The sequence below is a fragment of the Sceloporus undulatus genome, unplaced genomic scaffold (genome assembly GCF_019175285.1).
Source record: "Sceloporus undulatus isolate JIND9_A2432 ecotype Alabama unplaced genomic scaffold, SceUnd_v1.1 scaffold_12, whole genome shotgun sequence".
NCBI lineage: Eukaryota > Metazoa > Chordata > Lepidosauria > Squamata > Phrynosomatidae > Sceloporus > Sceloporus undulatus.
In genome coordinates this window covers 5,205,209-5,231,082 of record NW_024802934.1, presented here as the reverse complement: position 1 = coordinate 5,231,082, position 25,874 = coordinate 5,205,209, and the positions used below count along the sequence as shown (strand labels likewise).

The 25,874-nt window shown below is 41.0% G+C and overlaps 1 protein-coding gene across 7 annotated transcripts in view; it reads left to right on the top strand.

Annotated features, from left to right (window-relative positions):
• The window catches only part of LOC121917206 (HMG box transcription factor BBX-like), a 184,931-nt gene that overhangs the window by 102,079 nt on the left and 56,978 nt on the right, over positions 1-25,874 (top strand). For all 7 annotated transcript variants that reach the window (XM_042442958.1, XM_042442960.1, XM_042442957.1 and 4 more), the window contains 4 exons: positions 762-960; positions 11,217-11,284; positions 15,922-16,002; positions 19,532-19,612. In XM_042442958.1, the coding sequence (XP_042298892.1) occupies positions 762-960; positions 11,217-11,284; positions 15,922-16,002; positions 19,532-19,612 (429 nt within the window). The remainder of the gene's footprint in view (positions 1-761; positions 961-11,216; positions 11,285-15,921; positions 16,003-19,531; positions 19,613-25,874) is intronic.

Sequence of the window (25,874 nt, the reverse complement as noted above, 5' to 3'; positions counted from 1 at the left end):
ACGCTTCCCTAAACAATATGGTTTTCAGCTCAGCCTTAAAGCTGGTTAGGGAAGCGATGAGCCGAGCATGCAGAGGAAGAAGGTTCCAGGAATGAGGGGCAGCAAGAGAGAAGGGACGGATCCAGGACGGGGCAGAGAAGATCCTGGGTTGAGAGAGGAGACTTTGGCTACCAGAGCGGAGAGTGCGAGTAGGGATGTAGGGAGAGAGAAGATCAGTTAAATAAAGAGGGGCCAGCCCATGCAGGGCTTTAAAGGTGAGTAGCAAAAGTTTGTACCTGATGCGGAAAGGAAGAGGGAGCCTCTTATATCCTTTTGTTCAGCAACGTCTATTTGTATGGACATAAAACTGAACATGTAGGGTATAATATGTCACAGTGAAACACTGAAAATTGTGAGCTGCATACAACACTAAATGTGGTGCAGTGGAATCCCCTTCCAGCTGCAGCCTCCCCAACATCCAAAAAACCTGCTGTGGAGGGCTGAGAAACATTTTGGGTGCTGTTAGGATTTTGCAGCAGACAAGGGAAGAGGGAAAATCCATAATGTGCACCAGATTCACACTGGACTTAGGCTAGTGCCTGGAATCCAGTGAACATTTAACTGAGAATAATCCCAAGTGAATGTGGGGAGATGTGCTTTTGAATGAGTAGACATTCTTTGAGATTGCACTCTTAGATTTAAATTCATATGTAATACAAATATATTCCTGTGGTTTCATACAAAATACAGTTGTGCTTTAATATCGCTTTCCGTCTTTATAGTACAAGGATGCATTTATGAAAGCAAATCCTGGCTACAAGTGGTGCCCACCTACAAGCAAACCTGTGAAAACCCAGTCATCCACTGTTACTAACCGAAAGAAGCTGTGGGCATTCCCATCAGAATCTGCAAAAGATTTGCCAAGTCCCAAAAAGTTGGTGAAGAAAGAAGAAATGCCTCAGCTGAACTTTGCAATGGCAGGTGAGTTTGAGATCTCTGTTGGCATAATTCTCGCAGTTTCTGTGAGTGCTTCTAAGTGAGGTTTTTTATTATTATGTAAACAATCTGCTTCATTCATTGAATTTAGATGGATAAAATAATAATAAGAGAAGTAAAGTTCCTGAAGGCAGGGCGCTTTTGGTTTTTACAATTTGGAGGAAATCAACAGCATAGAATCATAGGAGGCTCCTGTAATCGTATCACCAGATGCTGGAAAGGCTATGCTCTGATAAGACAATTGACCATTTCCCTGTAACATTTCACTTGGCCCCCACCACATATCAGTGTGTATCTGAGGAAGTGGATTTTAAACCATAAAAAGTTTCTGCTAAAATAAATGTTAGTTATAAATGCACTGCTAGACTTTTTTTTACTCCAAACTTTCTTTACTTTTGTGCTGAAATAGACACAGATATTTCTTTGAAAACCATCTTCCATTTCTAATTCTCCCATTTTGCCCACCATTTCTGTCATCCATGTTTTATTATTTTTGAAAATCCATTAAGGGGAAAAAGCCAGAATACCAGCACAATTATGTTTAATTTTTTTTTAAAGGGGTGGGTGGGTAAATACTGTATTGTATATGCATCGTGTATTGTATATTGGTATTGTTTTAACATGTAAGCCGCTTTGATTGCCCTTCAGCAAAAAAGTGGGATATAAATAAAAGTTTTATTTATTAATTTATTATTTATCTTTTGGTTGGTAACAGTAGTAGTTGCACACCCAACATTGCTGAATAAGGCCTAGATAGCACTAGATCTGTTTAGGCGAGACTGTACTGTAGTTCATTGTAGTATTAGTTGTGTAACATCAGTGGGCTATTCGATTGATTCCCAAAATAATTTTATAATGGAACACGATAAGGTTATAGAAACATGGACATTATTTGACCTGCTATGTTACCTTTTTTATAACATTTGCATTCCACAAATATGATCCAGCAGGATGCTGTAGCACATTTGAGACTCAGGAGTTTATCAGACAAGGGAAATTGGAAGTATAATCCAATCGGAACGCAATATGGGGTTTAACGTTATTGCATGATAGACTACCACACGCAATTTTCAGGCAATGGCAAGCTATTTTCGGGCAATAGGAAGTCAGTTCAAACGCAATTTGAATTCACGTAAATTTGCTGAACTAGCAAATTCACGTGAATGCGTTCTGGCTCCACTTAAGAGAATCATAGAATCATAGAATCATAGAGTTGGAAGAGACCACTAGGGCCATCCAGTCCAACCCCCTGCCATGCAGGAAATCCAAATCAAAGCATCCCTGACAGATGGCCATCCAGCCTCTGTTTAAAGACCTCCAAGGAAGGAGACTCTATCACCCTCTGAGGGAGTGCATTCCACTGTCGAACAGCCCTTACTGTCAGGAAGTTCCTCCTAATGTTGAGGTGGAATCTCTTTTCCTGTAGCTTGCATCCATTGTTCCGGGTCCTGTTCTCTGGAGCAGAAGAAAACAAGCTTGCTCCCTCCTCAATATGACATCCTTTCAAATATTTAAACAGGGCTATCATATCACCTCTTAACCTTCTTTTCTCCAGGCTAAACATCCCCAGCTCCCTAAGTCGTTCCTCATAGGACATGGTTTCCAGACCCTTCACCATTTTTGTCGCCCTCCTTTGGACACGCTCCAGTTTCTCAATGTCCTTTCTGAATTGTAGTGCCCAGAACTGGACACAATATTCTAGGTGGGGCCTGACCAGAGCAGAATACAGTGGCACTATTACTTCTCTTGATCTAGACACTATACTTCTATTGATGCAGCCGAAAATAGCATTGGCCTTTTTAGCTGCCGCATCACACTGTTCACTCATGTTCAACTTGTGGTCTACTTGGACTCCTAGATCCCTTTCACACGTAGTTTCATTCAGCCAGGTGTCACCCATCCTGTATCTGTGCATTTTATTTTTCCGCCCTAAGTGCAATACCTTACATTTCTCTGTGTTGAATTTCATTTTGTTAGCTTTGGCCCAGCTTTCTAGTCTATTCAGGTCATTTTGAATCTTGATCCTGTCCTCTGGGGTATTAGCTATTCCCCCTAATTTGGTGTCATCTGCAAATTTGATAAGTATGCTCCCAATTCTGTCATCCAGGTCATTGATAAAGATGTTGAATAGCACTGGGCCCAGGACAGAGCCCTGTGGGACCTCACTGGTCACTTCTCTCCAGGATGAAAAGGAGCCATTGTTGAGAACCCTTTGGGTTCGGCCAGTCAACCAATTACAGATCCATGTAACAGTTCCTTTGTCTAGCCCACATTTTACCAGCTTGTTTGCAAGTATGTCATGGGAAACCTTGTCAAAGGCCTTACTGAAATCAAGATATACTATATCCACAGCATTCCCTTCATCTACCAAGCTGGTAATTTTATCAAAGAAAGAGATTAGAAATTCCTCCTGTGTGATAAACTCCTAACTGAGAGAAATAAGTTTGTAGCATAAGTTTTCATAGATTGAGTGTACAGTGAACCCTTGTTATATGCTGGGGTTTGGTTCCAAGATCCCCCGTGTATAACAAAATCCGTGTATGCTCAAGTCCCATTAAATATAATGGCACAGCAAAATGGTGTCCCTAATAAAAAAATGGAAAATCAAGGTAAATTTATACTTTTTTGGAACATTTTCAAACCGTGTAAGCTTGAATCCGTGTATAAGAAGGGCCAACTGTACTTCATCTAGTCTCAAAGATGCTATGGGATCCCTTTGCATACAGATAAAGACTGATGCGGCTGTATCTTTGTACACAAATATGACGTCTCCTAGTTACAAATGGAACATTTCTATGTAAACACTTGATTTTGCACATTTATGTAAATGATGATCACGGGTTTAATATTCCTAGGAAATGATTCAAAATTTACTATTTTTCCTGAAGTACAATTTTAAACTGTAGTGCACAAGCAATGCACATTGTATTTCTGTGTATTCCAGCCTTAGCTACTGTACTTGATCTCCTCAGGAATGCTTACACATTATATTTGCACAGATACAGTCTGTGTATTTGTTTACATAGATTATTGATCTTTAATCATATAAAAATGTTCACATGTAACTTTCAACACATTTCCACTGTATCCAGATACAGGGCCGGTATTCGTGTGTAATAGAATGTACATGGATTTATACTTGGCTGTCTGGATTTACATCCCTGTTCCAATAGTTAAGCTTCGTGATTAACAGATAGAAATAAGAAAATTGAGGAGGTCTTGTGTAAGTTGACTTTTTAAAAAATAAATAAAAATTAAGCAGTTATTCATCAATGTGCTGCTGCTACCCTACCTGGAAAAATAAGTCTAGAATGTTCAGTGGGGGTTGATCTCTGAAAAAGTTACTATTTCTACTGAAATGATTATAAATATGAGTACTGTAGTTCAGTTGTTTAGAGTGCTTTTTTAATTTTTCGTACTTTCAGAATGCTGTTACAATGCTCTGAAAAATAAAATATTAAAGTAAAAATACTTGCTGGTAAGAATTTATTAAGGAAGAAAAAAATAGGAAGAAAGTTCAGATTTGAACATCATAACTCTCAAAACAAAACAGAATTGAATCTGATAAAGCACACATCCACCTTGGGTCTCACTCCTGTCTCATACCATAGAAGACCCATGTTTGTTTCTGGAAATAATGGAATTTGTGCATAAATTGTGTTTTTGTGCAAACTCTCATTAGTTGTACAAAAAATATTGGAAGTTTGGTGCAAAACTCTTGTTTTGGTGATAAGGACTCATTTCTATCCCCCCTCCCCCCCCCCCCCAAAAAAAAACATTTCTAGAAACGTGTGGGATTTTTCTGAAAAATTGCACAGGGTTTGCACAAACAAACCCCACAATTTTTGCACCCACATTCTTTGTTTCTGGGGGTGGGGTGTGGGGGCTGGAAAATAAATTTTCTGTATGCAAATTGTTTTTCATACAAACATATTATTAGTCCTAACTAGAACAAATCCATTGAAGCAGCTGGATTTACCTACATGTATATTCTCCAATTAAGAATAGCTTTAAGGGATCTGCACTTGTCCCTTCATATCCGTGGGGGATCTGTTCCAGACCCCACCCCTGACAGATACCAAAAAAGTGCAGGACCTCAAGTCCCATTGTTTCCTGTGGTGGCATGACATGTGCATTGCCACTGGCGCAGCCACATGTATACACATACATTAAAAACAATGGGGCTTGCCATCAGCAGAAGCTCAAATCTGCAGATGTCAAGCTCACGGATAAAAAAGAGCCCACTATACTTTAGATAGGACTGATTTAAAAGATTTAGACCAGCGCATCCTACTCTGATCCCACAGAACCAATAAAAAAGAATACAGTGGGACCTTGTTACCCGCTGAGGTTTGGTTCCAGCATTCCCCATGGTGCTCACATCTCATTAAATATAATGGCAAAGCAAAATAGTATCCCTTTTATAAAATGGAAAATCAAGGTTTGCTATTTGGAATTTATATTTTTTGTAATAATTTCAAGCCATGGATGCTTGAATCTGTGGATAAAAAAATCCATGGATATGGAGGGCTGACTGTACCATGATTAGCAGTATCACAAGCCAGTGAGAAGAGCAGGAGGAACAATAATACAATGCTTCTATTGTTTTTCATCCAGACATTATTATTAGTCCAAACTATACGATATCCTCATATGAAACCAGAATGAAATAGACCCAGATAATCCATTCCCTCCAAGAATGTTTGAAATTACTTAGCCACCAAATACACTATAACCTTGCTCCCCCTCCAAAAAAAGAGATATCAGTGAGGGAGATGGTTCACCACAGCCTTCTTCAATACTGTAGGTACCTTCCTCTAACATAGTGAAGTATTAACACCCCCACCAACTGACCTAGTTAGTCCCCATCTACTGGATCTTAAGAGCCTAAATCAACAAGGGTCCTGTTTACACAAGGAGGGAAGGACTTATTCAAGCATCTTGCCCATATCATCAGGCTATAACTAAAACTTTCCCAAAAACCTGACCAGGTGGGAAACTGGATAGTTCTTTCAGGCACTATGATAATGGCAGCATCAAGTTTTGTGTGAGTACAAGCAATTTCCTAGCAGACAGATTAGTAACATCCTGAAGTCTGAGTAGTTCCTCCCTTTTTCTCCTATAGACAGGAAAAACAAAAGCAGACAACTCGGTGCCCAATAGGGAGGAGCTAGCCCCCCTTGGAAGCCAGTCATTTTCCTACCTACACTCATAGCAGGATGCGTTTGTGAGCCAGCAAACTTTTTTCTAGTCTCAATGTTTTTGGTATTTTGTGGGGGAAGCGTTTTTGCGAACCTTTCTCCTTGCTCAGCATTCTTGAAGTGACTCCCCTGCCTTCCTAGCCTACTATCCCTCCTTCAGGTGGTTATTTCAAGGTAAGAGCCCAAGAGTCCATATCCTCAGCGCCCCTCCCCCCCCTTTTGCCTTAGGACTGCGACAGCCAAAGCCGCAAGAGACAACGTCTGTGAGAGTTCTCCGGCACACAGATGGTTAACGGGTTCAGCCAGGGGAGGGGTTCACCCTCTGAGTTGCTGATGAGATCCCTTCCCTCCACCAACCTATTCAGGGCCAGGGTTCTGGGAGGTGAACCCGCCGACAGTCATCCCCATGGAGACAGTGAGTACTTTGAGCAAGCTCGCCAATGCTACCAGGGCTATTTTGCTCAGGAGGCATTTCTGGAGGGGGGGAGGGGACAGAGGCATCCCCAGGGAGGGATATGAGAGACCTCCTTCCCACCCTCCCCCAACCCCACTCCAGCACCTAACTAACCTGAGGATGTCTAGAGTGATGCCAGAGCTCCCTCCTCCCCAGGGAGCTCCCATTTGAGGAGAGACGTAGGGGCCTTCTCCTTTTCAGCCTCAGCCCTCGTTTGGTTGTGGAAACAGCCTAGACCTGACCACTGGGGCAAGTGAGGGATGGGCTTGCCTGCCCTTAGCAGCATCAGCCCTGGAGTCAGGCTGTATGACCCCCTCCCTATGCCTTGGCATGGCCAGGGAGGGCTCGTTGTTTGCTGGCATGTAAGGCAACGGGTATGTGGGCCACCATCTTGAACACATGGATGGGAGCTGCCATCTTGAACCACTGAGAGGGCCGCTATTTTGACTCAAGCTATTAGCTTACTTGCTAATTAGCTAGCTTGCTGTTCACCGCTATGATCTTTGGAATAGTGGTATATAAATAAAACATATTATTATTATTATTATTATTATTATTATTATTATTATTATTATTATACGGGATACCATCTTGGAAAGAGTTTTGCCCAGCACATCATGGTGGCCAAAGCTTAATCTTGAATGCTTAATCATATATGTTTAAAAACCCTAATAAAATAATGTTATTAATGATGATGATAATGAAGATAATGTTAAGGTTGGTAACAAAAAACAAGATGTTCCAGATGAAGACTCTCCCACCATCCCAGAAAGAGCTCAGCCTGGGGATGGTGTCTCTCTCCATTGGGCCCTAGCAATGTGCTTGTCACTTTCTGTCTCACCTGGGTTGTCACCGAGGCCTGGGCTTCACCATTGGCATCAGGCTCCGCCAGTTTGAGCCTTACTTTGTGGCTGCCAGTGGACTCTTAGATGTTTGTCAAGCGTATGGTATCACTGGTGGTTTACTAGATTAAGAGGGGTCTCCACATCCGTCTCCTGCCTGGTTAACCTCCAGTTGAGTCAACATCGAGTTACCAGGTTTGGCATGATAGATGGAAGGTGCTTCAGCCACAGAAGCAGCATGGCTTCTTTGTGATCCTTCGCAGTCGATTCCCTGTCTCTTTCTCCGGGCTTCTAGGGGATGTGAGTGCCATTGGCCACAAGAGGGGTTTAATCCCCCCCCCCCCCCCCCGGTCGCTAGATTGACTCAACTATCTCCACGTCAACTTTTATAATCCTCAGACAGCCAGGACCAAGGTCCGTTCGTGTCAGTAGCCTTCCTCTGGGGTTTGGATGAAGTGATACTCAGCCTCCTCCAGACCAGCTTCTGTGTCAGATTTTTACAGGACCTCTCCTGTCTCACCAGAAGGCCATCCCACTAAATACCCGTCACTTAACCCCAGTCTCCCCCCCCCCCCCCCGGGATACAGAGTCTTTGAGTTTCTGGACCTCCCTGTGCATTCTTAACGGACATCTGATTGGGGACGAGGAAGAGCCCAGATCGCACCAGACACAAACATGATACAGGGGGTGAGTGTGGCCTTCACCTGGCTCAGGTCAGATGGCCTTAGTGAAACAGTCCCACAGTGACAACTATCTATCTGTGGTCAGTCAGGAGGGTCCTACTTCTCTACGTCTGGGGTTCCTGGTCTAAGCTTTCTGAGTCCTTTCCTTTCCAGGCGGATGGCCAGGATCCTGAGAGTCCTGGTGGTGGTGGCACCCTTGGCTCTACCACCTCGCCAGAACTTCTTGGCTCAGGACCCGATTCTTCATCCAGACCCAGAGTGACTTCACCATTGCTCATACAAATTAACAGATGTTAGTATGTTGCCAATACTTCTCAGAGGTGGTGGATTCCATCTTAGCTTCCACCAATCTCACCTGCGGATACACTTCAGATTGTCCAAATAACATTACGTTCAAGCGGATAAAATGTCTCCACCTTTTGGTCTCCAGCCTCATACAGTTCTTCCAAGATGACATCAAGCGTGGTGATCCAAGACAACTGACAACCAAATGGTGACTATCTCATCCATTCTGCCTCAAAGAGGGCAGCTAGGTTCTCTTCCCACCCTCACATCAAGAGTCGGCTTAAGGGCATTTTTCCATCAGGACCCCACCGACTGGACTTTGTTCCCTCCGGTGGGTTTCATTCAGTCCTCAAGGTTCGGACGGTCAAGCTTTTCGGGCCTCCCCGTGAGGCTTTGTTCAGACATCTGTCTTTGAAGGCTCCTTTTTTCTGACAGCCGCTACTTCTGCTGCCACGTTTGGGAGCTCAGCACACAACCTTACATCTTCAGACCAGACTTGGCAGTGCTTCACCCGGATCCTTCCATTGTCCCAAAGGTTAACTCAGCATTCCTCGTTATGCAGAATATCTTGCTTTTGGCGTTTTTTGCCTTGACCAACTAAAGGGCTACAAAGATATGGCACATGCTGGATGTACACAGAGCGCTATAAATATACATTAAATAGACTTCCATTTTTAAGACCTCAGAGGTCTTGCTTGTCTTATTCCACCAGGGGACCCTGAGACAGTTTTGCCATCTACCCTGAGTAGATGGATCATATAATTCATATGAGAGTGTTACCAGGTTCTAGGCTTGACGTCTCCTAAAGGATGATGACTCACTCCACCAAGAGCACAGCTACTTCAGTGCCTTGGACATGAGTGCCTCTCTGGCAGAGATCTGCAGAGCAGCCACTTGGAAGTCTCTTTTCACCTTCTTAAGAGGTTTTAAGCTGGACATAGTTCAGTCCGCAGAGGCAGCCTTTGCTCCAAGAGCCCTACAGGAGGTGGTGCCGGACACTTCTGTCACCTTAGCAGCACATTCTTCCCTATCCTAGAGGGTGCTTTGGTTAATCTCAAACTTAAGAGTGTTTCAATCCTGTCTGCTGGGAAAAGGAACGTTGGTACTTACCTGTGATACATTCATTTCCAGCAGCCAGGGTCCTAACATCCTACCCACCCTTGGGTGCTGACTGTGTGATCTGGCTCCACCTGATGGATATCATTTGGAGTTCTCCAATGAGATATGTGTTCTTGGTTCTAGTTTATAGGTCAGTTAGTTATTTGTTTTAATAACTGATGGTTCTTTGATATGGATGGCTATTGCCTTTCTTTACATTGGCTGGCTAACGACTGGCTTCCAAGATGGCTAGCTCCTCCCTATAGGGGACCGGGTTGTTGCTTTTGTTTTTCCTACTTATAGGAGCAAATGGGAGGAGCTACCCAAACCTCAGTTAGGACCCTGACTGCTGGAAATGAGTGTATCACAGGTAAGTATCAACATTTCTATTTCTCCTTGAAGCGCCCAGCAGATTTATCACAGTAGGTAACCAAGGATTGTACTTTTAGTATCTCTGATCCTGACTCCAACAGGACACTCACCACTTGGAACATCTCTGCTAGGGAATATGTCTTTTGCCATCAGTAGGACCATTCTTATGGACTGGCCTTGTCCATCATGTACCCTGGAGACATATTTTCCCCTCCCCAATTGGGAGTGGCAGATATGAAAGGATAAAAGCCCTGATCTCTGTAGGGTAGGAGTGGGGAAAGTATATGCAAACTCCACTTTTCTTTCACCTTTCCAATGACCTTCCTTCCAATTTAATTTGCTGTTTGGCATCTTCTTTAGTCACTGTTTGTTCCAAAAGTGCATGTAAGTGTGATAGTTTAACTCCCCCTCAAAAAAATATTTGTTTTGTCTGAAAAATAGTCCAAAATGGCAACCAGAAGTGATAAGATAGCAGTTCCAGCAGACAGGAATGTGTGTGTGGTCCATCGTGGGGTGGGGATGGGGTTGCAATGTAAAGTTCCACACTTAAGATATAGTTCCAGATCATCTAAATCAGGAATAGGTCTACAATCACAGCTCAGTTCCATTCCTCTAAGGGCCCTCCCTCCAATCCATCTGCCATGGTCCAGACATCAGAGGGAGTGAAGATCTACTGGACTTCCCCCCTTTCCCACTGCCATTCTCTTTGCCTTTTGTGTCTTGTCTCTTTAGATTGTAAGCCTGAGGCCAGGGAAATGTCTAATTAACAATTTGTAAGCCACTCTGATAGCCTTTTGGCTGAAGAGCGGGGTATAAGTAAATAAATATTATTATTATGTAGAAGAAATTGATGGATGGCATTTCAAACCAGTCATATGTGTTTTCTGCTTTTTATTGTAATGTTTAAAGCTCTTAGTAGTAGAATAGTTTTATGAATAGCTTATTGTTGTAGTATTATCAAGTTTTCCCTCCAGTGAGGCATCCACTGTTGGAATTGTTCATGTATTCTGTTTACCCGTTGGTATTATTTGTGCCCCCCCCCACACACACACTTTTAATGGAACAAGGTGGATCAAATTGCAGTAGAAAAATATACAATTTTTGGAAAATAGTAAATAGGTTTTTAGGAAAAGGCAGAAGCATTTTCCTGCAATATGATTCAAAACACATTCATTTCAAGAACTGCAGTCTTTATCTTCAGTGTTGAGGGCCAGTACACTTAAGGCATTAAAACGTGCACAAGCCCACTTCTCAAAATAAACATTTTGACTAAGATGTTTGCATATCTATTTTTCTTTCTCAACAGATCCTACACAAATGGGAGGCCTCAGTATGCTACTGTTAGCAGGAGAACATGCCTTGACTGCACAAGAAGTAAGCCATTATCTTTCCCACTTAATCCTTTCATTAAAGGAAAGAATGTTTCACAGATAGAAAGGAGAGTGATATAACTTTTCTTGGCAACTATTTGATAGGTTGTTTATCTGGAGAAAGTGACATAATTCTACCATCTAAGAGAAATAGAAACTTACATTTTATGTCAATTGAGAGGCATGAAATACTTTCACAATTTGAAATGGTTTCTCCATAATGAACTAGGAAATAACCTATCCAGACTGATAGTTTTGTTTATCCTTTTTATGTCTGCGTTCCTCTACATTGTCCAACCACTTCGTTGCATTCCTTCTCCTACCCAATTGTATTTTCTTCTGTCACAGCCTGTCGATATTCATTTCATAGACTACTAGTGGTTCAGAGTTGTGGCATTAATTTCATCCCACTGAGTTACTATTAGACTTTATTGGGAAGAGAGTTATTCATAGACAGTGTGTGTTTTAGTGACCTTCTCATAAGCACATGGAAATGTGGACCAATGAATTTACAAACTTTTTTTTAATTTTTAAAAGCACTTAAAATGTTTTTATATATACTATTAGATCCTAATTTCCTAATCAATACAAAGATCTCAATGCAAATAGATACATTCAAGAGCAACTCTTCTGACTGATTATTTAATAAAAAGTTTATTTCTGTGGCCTGATCCAAGAAAATAGATTTTCAAGTGTTAATTGTTTATGATGTTTAAAAGTGTCTGGTGCCACCCCAAAGAAAAATGAATTTATAATAACACAGGCTTTCAGGAATTATTATTACAGGATCTACTTTCATAAACTAGACCCAATTCATTAAACACAGACCTTACATTTTGTATAAAAGGCCTTGTATAGGAACAAATTTGTTATTCTTTAAGGTTCCCTAATAGACCAAAATGTCAACCCTATAGAAATTGTTACAATACCAGTTTACAGTACTGTTTTGTGAATGTTTTTTTAACAATGGATGAATTTAAAATTTACAGTAACATCTGACAATCTTTCTCTCTTGCATTTGTTTCATCTGTACAGTGGTACCCCGGGATACGAATGCGCCGCCTTACGAAATTTCCGGGTTACGAAAAAAATCAATTGAAAAAAACTGTTCCGGGTTATGAAGGTTATTTCGGGTTACGAAAGAAATTTTGGTGCTTTTCGGCGCTTTTTCGCACCAAATCGCGGCTTTTCCCCATTAGCGCCTATGGGTTTTCGGCTTGCGAAAGCCTTTCGGGTTACGAAAGCGGCGGCGGAACGAATTAAATTCGTAACCCGGGGTACCCCTGTAACCTTAATGTTCACCCAGCTCTACAAGTGTGTTTTACGTATGTCAGGTGGATTCTGGCCTGCATTGTTTATACCATGATAAATACTGTATGTTGGATTCTGTGAGTAGCAGTACAATTCCCCCCCACACACACACACACACTTAGCATCATATGCAATAATGTGCTGTTGGGTGTGGAGGGAAGAATTTGGGAAGCTTAACCCTAACTCTTAAGCATTTGTGCAATCCAAATTACCAGCAGTGCTAGTTTAAGATGAAATCCTGTTGGTGTATTGTACTAGTATATGCACTTTTCCAGTGTTGCAAACAACAGCAAGAGAAGGCATCTAAAATCGTCTGGTTCTAATAAGCTTATTTCTCCAAGGTGTCAACCGCAGAATGTTATTAGCAGAAAGGCCCAATTTGGCATTCCTGATTTGCATTTAATAATCCATTGAGAAGAATTATGTAGTATTCTGTTTTATTGAGAGCATATTTCTTGAACATTGATTGGTCATAGTAGTTATTCATCTAATAAACAGTTGTTAAATTCGAAATTCAAAATGAAGACTCATTCACTTATTTATTGGAATTGTTATTATGGGAAAGTTGCTTGCTTTAACAAATGCTCTGAGTGGGGTGCCATGCTTTTATAACATTATAGCCACGAAGGGAAAGTGGAGTATCAGTGTTGGCATTTACAAATTTGTTAAATTTGTAGCGTGCATGTTGCATGACTTGACTTCAGTAAGGCCTTTGACAAAGTCCCCCAAATAAGGTAATATAATGTGGGATAAACCATGCTACTGTTAGGTGAATTTGTAATTGGCTGAGAGTACTGTACTCAACAATGGCTCCTTTTCCTGGAGATACATGGCTAGCAGCATGCCACAGAGCTCTGTCATAGGCCCTTTGTTACACAATATCTGTATCAATGACTTGAATAAAGGAATACAGGGCGTGCTTATCAAATTTGCAGATGATGCTAAATTAGGAAGGATAGCCAATAGCCCAGAGGACAGGATCAAAATTCAAAATGACCTTACCAGATAAGGAAGCTGGGTCAAAACTTAAGAAAATGAATTTCAACGGGGAAAATGTAAGATTTGGCAGTAAAAATTAAATGCACAGATCTAGGATGAGTGATACTTGGCTTTAAACCAGTACATGTGAAAAGAGTCTAGGAGTCAGCAATGTGAACGTGAGTCAGCAAAGTGATGCAACAGTTAAGAAAGCCAACGCAATCCTAGGCTGCGTCAATCAGAGTATAGTGTCTAGATTGAGGGAAATAGTAGTACCACTCTGTTCTGCTTTGGTCAAACCTCAGCTGGCATACAGTCCACCCTCCATATCTGCGGACTTGAGCATACATGGATAGCAAACCCGCGGGGGGTGGCGTTGACAGAGGAGGAGGACGGAGAAGGAGAACGAGGAAGAGCGGAGAGGAGGAGGAGGAGGAAGAAAAGAAGGACAAGTGGCGGCAGGGCAACAGGGGGTAAGAGGAGGAGGAGGAGAATGTGGAGGATGTGGGGAGGAGGAGGAAGGAAAAGAGGATGAGCAGCAACAAGGCAATGGGGGGTAAGAGGAAGACGAAGGTGGAGATGGCAAGGTAAGAGGAGCAGGAGGAGGAGCAGCAGCGGTGATGGGGAAGAAAGAGAAGAGGAGGAAGAGCGAAGAAAAGGAAGAGGAGGAGAAAGAGAAAGAGAAAGATCCGAGGCAGCGATGACAGGAGAAGAAGAGGAGGGGGAGGAGGCAGGGAAAGGAGGAAGAAGAGGTACCCCCATGCTGTCTGCCGCAGTGAGAATAGCAAGGCTGGCACCCGGGACGGGGTGATGGCAAAGTGCCATTGTCCTCAATGATGGCGTGCCATCATTGAGTACTATGGGATTTGAGCATCCACGGATTTTGGTATCCGCGGGGTGTGTGTGTGTGGAATGAATCCCCCCACGGATACCTAGGGCCCATTTTATTGTGTCCAGTTGTGGACACCACAATTCAAGAAGGATGTGGGCAAGGTAGTGTGTCTAGGTATGTGAAAGGTTTGGAAAACATGCCTTATGAGGAGATGTTTAGGGAGCTGGTTATATTTAGCCTGGAGAAGAGAAGGTGATGAAATGATGTTAGCCATGTTTAAATATTTGAAGAGATGTCTTACTGACAATGGAGCAAGCATGTTTTTTGCTGCTCCAGGGACTAGAACGTGGAGCAATGGTTTCAAGATACATGAAAAGAGATTCCACTTGAAGGACTTCCTGATTGTAGAGCTGTTCCACAGTGGAGCATGATGCCTCAGAGAGTGGTGGATTCTCCTTCTTGGAGCTTTTTAAGCAGAGGCAGGATAGCCATCTGCTGGGAATACTTTGATAGTGTCTTCCTGCATGGCAGGAGGTTGGACTTGGCAGGAGGTTGGACAGGATGGCCCTTGTGGTCTTTTCCAACTCTCTGATTTTATATGTTGGTGAAGTCTACCTCTGTTCCAAGCTGCTTACCTTGTTTCTTTTTCATACACTAGCTAATCATTGGAAAACATTACTCTGTACACCACCCCATTCTAAATGATTCTAAATGATATCTGCATCCTTGTATCCACTGTACAGAGAACTGCACAGGATTTTAGACCTTTTTCATTTTTCCACACTTAGATTTGAATCCATTCCATTATTTTCACTATATGGTAGATGAATGGAAGGTGATCTTGTATGTACATTTTTTTGTTTCACTCTTTCCTCTGTGGTGTTTTAGTGTTGCATATGATTTTTTTCAACTGGCAGTATTCAGTTGGCACTTATTTAAAAACTCATAATAGTTCCTTTGCATATGAAGCTTTCTATTCAAAGTTTCCAGAGTTGAGCATCTAATGCCTTTTTATCTGGCCTTCCAATGTCTTATCTTATATCTTTGTTTTATTTTAAATTCGTTAGTTCTCATAGCCTATTCTAGACCTCATCTTTTATGTTTCTTTATCCCCTTTTCTGTTAAATTGGTTTCCATTTCTCTATAGAATTCAATTTAATTTTTTTCTCTTGACTTAAAAATGTTTTCATACTCTTTTTCCTTCTTACTTTCCAGTTCCTTTGTTTCTTTCCACTTCTTTTATTCTTCGTATAATTCTTACCAAACCACATTTTCCATTCTCTCCTCCCCTTATTTTGGTTGGATATTCTTAGCCTCCAGCAGTAATTTCTTTTATCTCTCCTGTAACATTTTGATTTGAAAGTACATTGCAGATGATGATGGTGATGATAGGGGAAGGGAAGGAGGAACATACTACTTAGCAGTAGCTACATACAGCTGTACATGAATTACAGACAGGTTTCAACATTCTGTTTGAGTTTTAACCCCTAATGTTATTTTTCTGCTAACTTTTGTCTTAGGTTTCTTCAAGTACCTGCTGTTCTGATTCATCTAACTCTACTGAAGGATGTATAAAGTCTCCGTTGTTTCAGTTTGCAGAGGTGAACATTAAAAAAAACCCTTAAAAGTTTTAAAATGAATTCTAATGTTTTAGATAATTTATTATCCATTTGAATAAAAGTAAGATATGTATTTCCTACTCTACTTTATTCAGCTACATTTAGAGATGTGAAGGCTGGAGGCTGAATTGAATGGAGGCTCCCCACACACACATCTGCATTTTCCAAAGATTCTGGGCTCCTGATGAGCAGGAAACCAAAAAGGGAGATCCTAAAATATTTTAGAAAGAAAAATACAATGTTTAAAATAAGATGCTCATTTATCACTGCCTTGCCTTTAACTACTATTCTTGTTACATACCTTCAAGTTGACTCTGATATATTGGGAAGATTTATTTAAAAGTGGCTTCCCATTGTTTTCCTCTAATACTGAGAGACTGGGACACTCGGTGCATTTCCATGGCTGAGTGAGTAATCAAACCCTGGACTCCCAGTCCTAGTCCAAAACTGAGACCAGTGCACCTCAGTGGCTCTCATATCTTTCCTGTGCCAAAATAATTTCTAAGCACATGTAAAAACTGATGTTCGAATGGAACTTTCAAGTATTGTAAAATACAGAACTTTCATAAGTATTTGGTCCAGGAATGCAGTCTGACATTCTTCCAAGCATATCATCTTCACCGTTGCTTTTGCATGAAACAGCTGTTGACTCCTCTTGTTTTTCACTTGCTTCACATGTCCTTTAGCACACACAATTAATTTGCCTATATTTGGAAGCACATGAAATCAAAAATTAAACTGAAATGAGAAAAGAAAGAGACTATCAATAGTGGCTGTATTCCAACCAGAGTAGAGCTCCATTCTGCCATCCCCATCTTAGACCACTGGTTATCAGTAAAGGCACTTGTTTCATTTCATGCATACTTTTAATTTTTAGACATTCATGAAGGTGATTAAAAAGTATAGCTCAGAAGAAGCAGAAACTGGTGATATGCTGAGACTAATAACTATGGCGCTAAACAGACCAGCTTGAAGCACTGACAGGGACACATGACATTCTGATGCTGGCATCACACCACATGCCCAACGACATAGATATGCTGTGCTAAAGGAGCACTGTAAAGCCACCGTGGCAAAGGTGGCTTTTTGCTGGTGCTAAAAGCAGCAGCATTTTGCCATTCTTTTTATCGCTGACAAGGCACTGGATCAGGGCTGCAGCATGCATTTAAGTTACAGATAAATATATTTTATATTCCTTAAGTAACTTCAGGTCTCTGAAAAGCACTAAAAAATAAGGAGCCCTGGTGGCTCAATGGATAAATGCCGGTACTGCAACCACAACATTGTGAGTTCAATCCCAGAGCTCCAAGGTTGACGCAGGCTTCCATCTTTTCATAGAACAGAAAATGAGTACCCAGCTTGTTGGGGGCAATTGGCTCATAGATTGTAAACTTCTTAGAGAGTGCTAAGTTCACTATTAAGTGGTGTAGAAATGTAAATGATATTGCCATTTCAGCCAGAATTCTCTGCCACAGTTTGAATTGCATAGTTTTCTACGTAGTTAGCAATGTAGTAGAATTACTAAGGAACCCTGCCTGAATTGTGAAAATGTGTAACAGGACATTGGCAAGGCTGTACCAATGCACATAGGCACTGGCTAGTCTCCTGTTGTGCATCAGTCTTGATGCCCAGTGAACCCATTGTACATTGGTTACATTGTGCAATGATCACTTTTCTGGCTTTCCTACATAGAAACATATTTGCTGAATACAGTCATTGTGTAACTGCTACATTCTGTTTCCTGCAGATTTAGTGCATTTCTTCAGATTTTCCAAAATGATCTGGAACAAAATATATTACTCCCTGTCTTTACCATTGCTTCACAATTTCCAGACAGTGTATATTTCTTAGTACATTATATGATCTTACATAATTACAGAAAACATGTCTTTCATACATTATTTTAAAAGGCAGAAAACAGTGCCAGCTAAAGAAACGTAGGCAGGATACAGACCGCCCAAAACGGATGGTCCCCAGCCGCCCTGGTTTGCTCTGCGGGGAAGCTGCAGCCTCCAGACTGCGGGGCTTCCCCACGGAGCAAAAAGAACCCTTAAAAAGCAGGTTCCAATGGCACACCTGCAGCGTCACAAACACACTGGGACGTGCAGATGCTAAGCGTCTGTCGCATCAAAATGACGGTGCCCATATGTACAGGGTGCCGCCATTTTGACACCCCTGTCACGTGCTAGGGGTGAGGCCAGTATGGGCAGTGCACCCCCGGCCAACCCCTAGCATGTGACGGGTGCACTTTAGGCCTGCCTGTAGAGGGCCATAGTTATTTAATTAAATGCTAAAACAGAAGCTCTGTTCTGTTCTATACTATAGTACAGTATTCTATTCTATTCTATTATTTATTCATTTGCATCCTGCTTTTTCCCCTAACCTCGGACTCGAGGCAGCTTGCCCATGCATCAAATCCTGACAGGACTGGCATTATTTTGAAGAGGTTACTCTTGAAGTTGAAGTGTGTGAACACCCCTTAAATGCTCTATCATAAGGGCCAGTCTCTATCGTCTTTGTATGTTAAAATCTAAGACCCACTTTTAAAATTCTGCTTTAACCATAGTTTTAGAGAATCATATCCCAGATGATTCTGATTCAGGAAGACTAGATAGAATTTGAGAGCTTGCTTTGTTTTTATTTTCAGGTCATATGATAGCACCAAAAATGTTAGAAATGTGTGCTATCAAGGTGCTAAAACTGAACTACCCAAATAATTTATTTGGATGTACTTGTGTTGTTAGACTGGCCATTTTAAAATCACCATTTACTTCAATAGGAAAGTGTGTAATTTTAAGCCCCACTGATTTTATTTTAAATGTTGAGCATGTACTTAAATCTTACTTGTTGAAATCAGTGGAATTTACAAATGTTTAACTTTGGTAGAATCAGGTTCATTATTGCCTTAAAAGCATTTCAGAAATTCATTATCTTCCAAATGAGTTTTTCCTAGACTGCAAAGATTGCTATTAATTATGCGGTAGGATATAGATTCCAGCAAGCACACCTAAGCTTTCTAGTGCTGAAAAATCATAAGGTTCTACTTGAATATGGGTTCCTTTGTAGCTGATGAGGTTTACTTCCAGCTAATTGATTTTGAAATAATATTGCATATTTTAGCCTAGAAATGTTGATTCCTTCATTTAGCATAGCATTTTAGTGCAATACCATGTTAGTTAAAAATCTTAATTTAAATTCTGGCAACAAAAAGAATAAAAGCCTTTGGCTTAGTTGCAAGCAATGTGATACTTTCTTTGGAATTACCTTTGTGGCTTTTCTTTCTTTTGTTACATTGATTCTAGCAAAGGTTTGCATGCAAAACGTGGTGTTGATATTTTTACAGTTTGCCATTTACTAGTCCCTTAAGAAAGTGACTTTTTCATACTCTTTTGTGTCCTGAGGAGGCACAGATACAAACAGAATTTCCCCATATTTCAGAGGAATACTGATACTGGTTGTGTTGTCATTTCATATTCAAATGTTTGCCTTTTTTTAAATGTATTTTCTGTAGATTTCTTCTAGCCCATCACAGCTAGATGCCCCTGCGGATTCAAAAGAAAATGATGAATCAGCTCTGTTTCATTTTTCAGAGGTACAAAAGTTTTAACTTTTTAAAAGAAGAGTACAGTGGTGCCTCGGGTTACGAAATTAATTCGTTCCGCCATTCCTTTCGTAACCCGAAAATTTCGTAACCCGAAACACTTTTCCGTTAGCACTGGAAAGCCTATAGCTGCACTTTGCAGCATTTGAATTTCGCGCCGAAATGAATTTCGTAACCCGAAAAATATTTCGTAACCCGAAACAGTTTTTGCCAATCCAACTTTTTCGTATCCCGGAAATTTCGTAACCCGATCATTTCGTATCCCGAGGCGCCACTGTATAGTGTAGTGTGACACTACAGCCATCACGGCAGACTGGATTCAGGTGCTACTTCTGACAATGAAGTCCTCAATCCTCCTAGACAGTCCCAACCATAGGTTACTACTCTAATTGTGATGAGCAATAGGATTTAAACCATAATGTGCTAGAGCTGTGTCTATATGCATACAAATTCTAAGATAAGAGTTGGATAAAATGGACTCTTTTGGTGCTATCCTGACCTTTTTTGTGAGCCGTACCTTGATAGTATTATTATTATTATTAACCTTTATTTATGAAGCGCTGTAAATTTACACAGCGCTGTACATACAATCTTTTAGTTAGACGATTCCCTGCCCTCGGGCTTACAATCTAAAAAGACAAGACACAGAAGGAGAAGGGAGTGGTGGAGGGAAAGGGTAAGAGGTCCAGCAGTTCCTCTCTACCTCCAAGGCCTGGACCAAGGGAGATGGACTGGAGGGAGGGTGAGGCTTCATAATGGATGGTTAATCATTTTCCAGGGAAAATACATACTCTCAAGTAGGATAATGCATATACAGTACATAGCAATACAGGAAATGGTTCAATAAACAGGCACCACAAGAACATCAAATAGTAAGCGACAATTATGCAATGCCTGGGAAGGCTTCTCTGAACAGGATGGTTTTCAACTCCGTTTTGAAGCTGGTTAAAGAATCGATGGCTCTTGTTCGTGGGGGAAGAAGGTTCCAGGAGTGAGGGGCAGCGAGTGAAAAGGGGCGAATCCGGGATGGGGCAGAGGAAATCCTGGGCTGAGACAGCAGACCTTGACTACCAGAACGGAGGGCCCGAGTGGAAAGGTGAGGAGAAAGAAGGTCTGAAGTTTGCTAATTTTGCAATTTCCCCCCAAAAAAACCAAAGTAAAATCAAATTCTTTTTCATTTACAGTAGACAAATTCAATACATACAGTTATTTTTAGCATACAGAGCTCCAAGATGTATTTCCCCATTGCATAAATGTTAAAGATGAGAAGCCCCTCAGGCATGGATGGAAAGAATATTTGGACATAATATGTTTCTCAAGTGTTGGATAGTCCTAGTGAGGAGAATTTTGTACTGACAAGAATCTTCACAGTTTGGGATTTATTCTGTCCCAAATTTGCATGTGTTTTGCTTTTATTTATTTATATTTATGTATATATCATGAAAAGCAGGCTGGAATTTAATGTTGTGGTCTAAGCTGCACAACTTTATGTATACTTAGCTATACAGCAGATGTTACCGAAATTGCTAGATTACCAAAATGGCACCCGCAATATATAATATGGGAATTAAGATACTCAAATGAAAGTATACCTTGGCTGATGCAGTGCTCAGCCTGGGATCTGACCCTTTGTATATCAGTTCCAAATCACACAGAACTCCATAGGCAATTCCAAAGAAGGTTTCTTAGTTTTATCAGTGAAATAATCAGCACAAACACACACTCCCATGCACACAAACAAGAACTAACAAAGCAAAGATGGGAGAAACAGTGACTTTGAGGGCTGCTAAAAGGTAATACCTTTCTGGGCTTCCAGAATGGACATGGCTCAAAAACCACTGTGGCAAATGAGAGAGGCTCTGTCCTGCTTCAAACTAGACCAAATGGCTAGTGCCAAAGAAATTCACAAATAATTACATCCCTGCACTTAGGAAGTAGTGATGATTCTAATTCAACACTAACATTTTTGAGACACAAGAATTTAAAGCCATTTTTAAAAGTATTAAGTATTCACAGGCATGGGCCTTGAGGTATAGTTCTGTGACTTTCAATTTCTCCCAAGTCAAGTTCTTGTAAATTTGAAATTATTTCAATGTTAAACTTGGAGGGGAAATCAGAAATGTTGGTAAATTCATATTACACTTGAGACTGAAATGAAATTCCCACCTTTCCCCAGCTCCTGGTAAGGATCTTTCTCAATACCTGCTATTATACACATTTGACTACATGTTACATTGCATTGTCTAGTGTAATGGTGAGCGTTACCTCTAGGAAACTGAGGGACGGTGCAGATCGCCCCTGAATGAGTGACCTGCAGCCGCTTCCATCTTCTCAGATTGGGGCCACAGCAACCACACAGCACAGCCCCAATCTGGCCTTTCCTGGGTGCAAAGAGGAGCCATAAAAATCAGCTTTATTATTTTTTTTTTTTGCAACCTGGAAAGGGTGTGGTAGCCACGGCACCACAGCTTTAACACACCCCTTTGGTGCTGCATTGTGTAAACAAAGCGCCAGAGGAGCGCCATGATGCCATGCGCCATTTGGAGCAGTGTGTGGTGTCATGCCACCATGTGGCAGAGTCCGGCCATGTGTCGTATAAATACCATACTCCAACAACACCCCCAGGCTGGCCTTAATAGCCGGTCTGCACAACCCCTAAGAGTTTCTTCTCTTCTGGAAAAAATTACTGAAATAACCCGCACAACATTTCTGCCCAAAAGTAGGGTAGAGAATTTTGAACAGAAATTTTCTCATAGATCTATTCTCAGTATGGTTTATGTATTACATTTATAGCTTATCAAATTATGGTGACTCTATCTAAGACTCTATCTTTCATCCATGTACTAACTAGAGCTGATCCTGTTTAGCTTCCAAAATCAAATGGGATCTGGTGCCTTTTGGTATTGTCCTGTACAATGGAATGTCTATTTATTGTAAGGAATAGAGGCAGCCTGGTGCAATGAGATGGAGCCACTCTCATGTTAGAAGACTGGATTACAAACAGAGAGACATGTGGATTCAAACCCCCCTTTAATCATGAAGCTCCGTTGGTTATTTCAGCTCAGTTACCATATTTGAGCCTAGTCTGGTACATGGATACAGTATGAGGATAGGTGGGAGGAATAACAAGAGGAGGAGGAGGAGGAGGAGAATATATAAAATTGTAAGCTATTGTCCTAATGTTTGGTTTAAATGCTGTCCTAATATCTGGTTCCAAGTTTTATTATTGTCTTTGAATCATAAAAAGGATTTCTGCATATAAAGATTATCATCTTCAACATAAACTCTACTGAGAAAGCACAATGTTGTTTCTTTTTATTCTTTCATATTCAGTTTGCATCCCTGTAATAACAAGTATGGCATGTTTTCCCCTCCAATGGTATTAATCTGCCTTCTGTAAAGAGCTTTCAAGAGAGACTCCAGTTTATTACATCCTACCCTCTGCTAGCTTTGCAACTTAGATACCAAGACCATTATTCTCCTCTTCCATTACTCCAAAGGACAGAGGACTGATCTTGCAATATAAGATTTACTTTACTTTTATGAACCTCTTTGAGACACTCCCTTGAGATGAGGGAGGAGACACTTTGCTTTTGCATATCTTACAATATAAGGCAAAGTGTCTCCTCCCCCATCTCAAGGGAGTGTCTCAAAGAGGTTCATGCAAGTAAAGGCATGATGGAAATTTTAAGGTCCTTTATACAAATACAGCACTCATAAAGGAAGCCAGTCAATCAAGATGTCCTGGTTTAACAATCTAAAGGATGGTTACCTCCCATACATACCTTATTCCAAACCCCACATGATACAGAGGAAGAAGCCTCATGTTCTTGAAGTAGAATAACTCGAATGATGTTAAATATTCAGTCATACTTTTAAGAATATCAAAGTCTGTTAGATCATAAAAGACAAGGTTTGTTGAGGGGAGCATAAGGAGAAAGGTACAGTTCTCATTTGTAGTCATAAAATAGCCAATTATGTGGATTATTCTTCAGCTTGATCAAGAAAGCTATAAATAGCTTATTTCATATAACTTTGCCAAGTCTGAATATTTTATTCTCTCTTCCTTTTCATTTCTTTGACTTTTTGTTTTCAAATGTGGGTCTCTATATTTTGTTCAACTACAGTTCTCATTATCCCTGATAATTTTCCTTGCTGGCTGGGATGATTAGCAATAGTAGACTGAGGGGCTCTGTGGTCTGCAGCTGCCTTCAGCTGTGATGGATCAGGACTGTGGCAATCGCACGCCATGGTTCCAATCAGGCCTTTCCAGGGCACATAAAAAGATCCAACCACAAGCAGCTCCTTTTTGTGGCCCTGGAAAGGGTGAAATAGCCACGGTGCTGTGGCTTTGAGGTGCTTCTTTTGCACTGCATCATGTGGATGCAGCACCAGAGGACTGTTGTGATGCCACATGCCATGTGGAGTAAATAAAAAATAAATAATAAAACTTATATTTATATCCTGCTTTTTGTTTTGACAATCTAAGCGGCATACAACATTAAAATAATACAGTAATATATACAATTCCACCCCTTGAAAAAGGATTAAATAGTTCTAGCGATTAAAATTACAAAGACTAAAATCTAAAAACAATAGAACAATAGTGGGCAGAGTCATCACATATATATGTCTGTGAGGGGATCTTTACGTGGCCTGGTGCTATTCTGGGAAGGCCTGCTGGAAGAGGTCCATCTTGACAACTTTCTTAAAGCTATCTCTGTTGGTAATTTGGCAGATCTCGTCCGGCAGGCCGTTCTATAAGGTGGGAGCGATTGTGGGAAAAGTCCTCTGGGAGGCCGCAGTCAATCTGGTCTTTACAGACTGCAACAAATTCCTCCCAGAGGATCTGAGTGCACGGGGCAGATTATATGGAAGAAGGCGATTCCTTAAATAGGTTGGGCCCAGGCCATGAAGGGTTTGCTGTGTCATGCCGCCCTGGGGACAAAGTTGGGGCATACGTCATGTGGATACCATGCCCCAAGTCTGCCCCCAGGCCAGCCTTTATAGCCATTTTGCATAGGCTCTGAGTTTGTGGAACCAATTTTTGAAACAGTTTGACCTAATCACTTGGAGCACTTCCCCAACAATGAAAATTTTGAGGAACATAGGGTTTTGATTTCAAACACTGAAATTAGATTTTGAAATCCTATAATTTCTGCATTTTCATGCAAAAAAGTTTTTTTAATTAATGAAGGGAGGTAAAATAAGGTTTACTAAATACTAATACAACTATCAAATATTGTCAGTCAGATAACTATCAAGCACTAGTGGCTGATACATGTTGACTTTGCTTTTTGTTTTGTTCTGCCACATTTTGAGTATCATATTGCCAGCTACTGGATATTTTGTGATTCTGACTACTACTGAAATTGGAGGCCCTTCACTGCTACTGAAAAATGATACCCAGGTATTGGCAAATATTTGCATACAATCTATAGCAAATAAATGCTATCAAATATAATATTTTGGAGGGGAAAATGCAAATGCTCCTGCTTATTGTATCATACTTTACTGCCAGAAGAGGGCTGGACATGTCATTGCACAGCACCTCACTCTCTAGCACATTGGAAATCCTTCTGCTGGAGTGGGAGGTGACTGGTTTTGAAGGTAGGTTTTTTTTTTTTAAAGAATTTCCTTTGCTTGTGAAGAATCAAATTATAGACATAGACTTAATCCATTCAGAAGTAAACTGACTATGCGAAGTCAGTTTCACTGGCACAGGAAACAGAGAGAACAGTAAAACCATCATTTCTGCAAACATATCAGAGACCAGTGTCAGAGATAATGCTAGAATTAGGCCTGAGGCTGCAAATCGGAAAGTGGCAGTACTAATAGTCAGATTTCTGGGTACTTTCCAAGGAGGATGACTAAGCCACATCTCTCAGCAATTTGAGTTTGGGCCTTTTTAACTTGGGGGCAGGGGATACTGACTAAGATGTCAGAACTTTATAGAACTGTAATTGCTATGCAAAAAAAGAGAAATAATAACTGCCCCCCCCCAAAAAAAAGCACTTCTCTATACTGAGCTGTGATATGCATCACAAATTCAAGCAGTGTGAAATCTGAATGACTGCATTCTAATTTGAACATTAGCACAAGAGGTGCAGATTCAGTCTGTCTGGACAGCTCTTCAAGCATCCATACTGCATATAGTAGTTGACAGGCAAAATGAGTTCTGTGGCAGATGAGCACCATGGAAGCACTCTGCTTGGATATAACAAATGAGGCCTTTGTGAAATCCAGTGGGGGG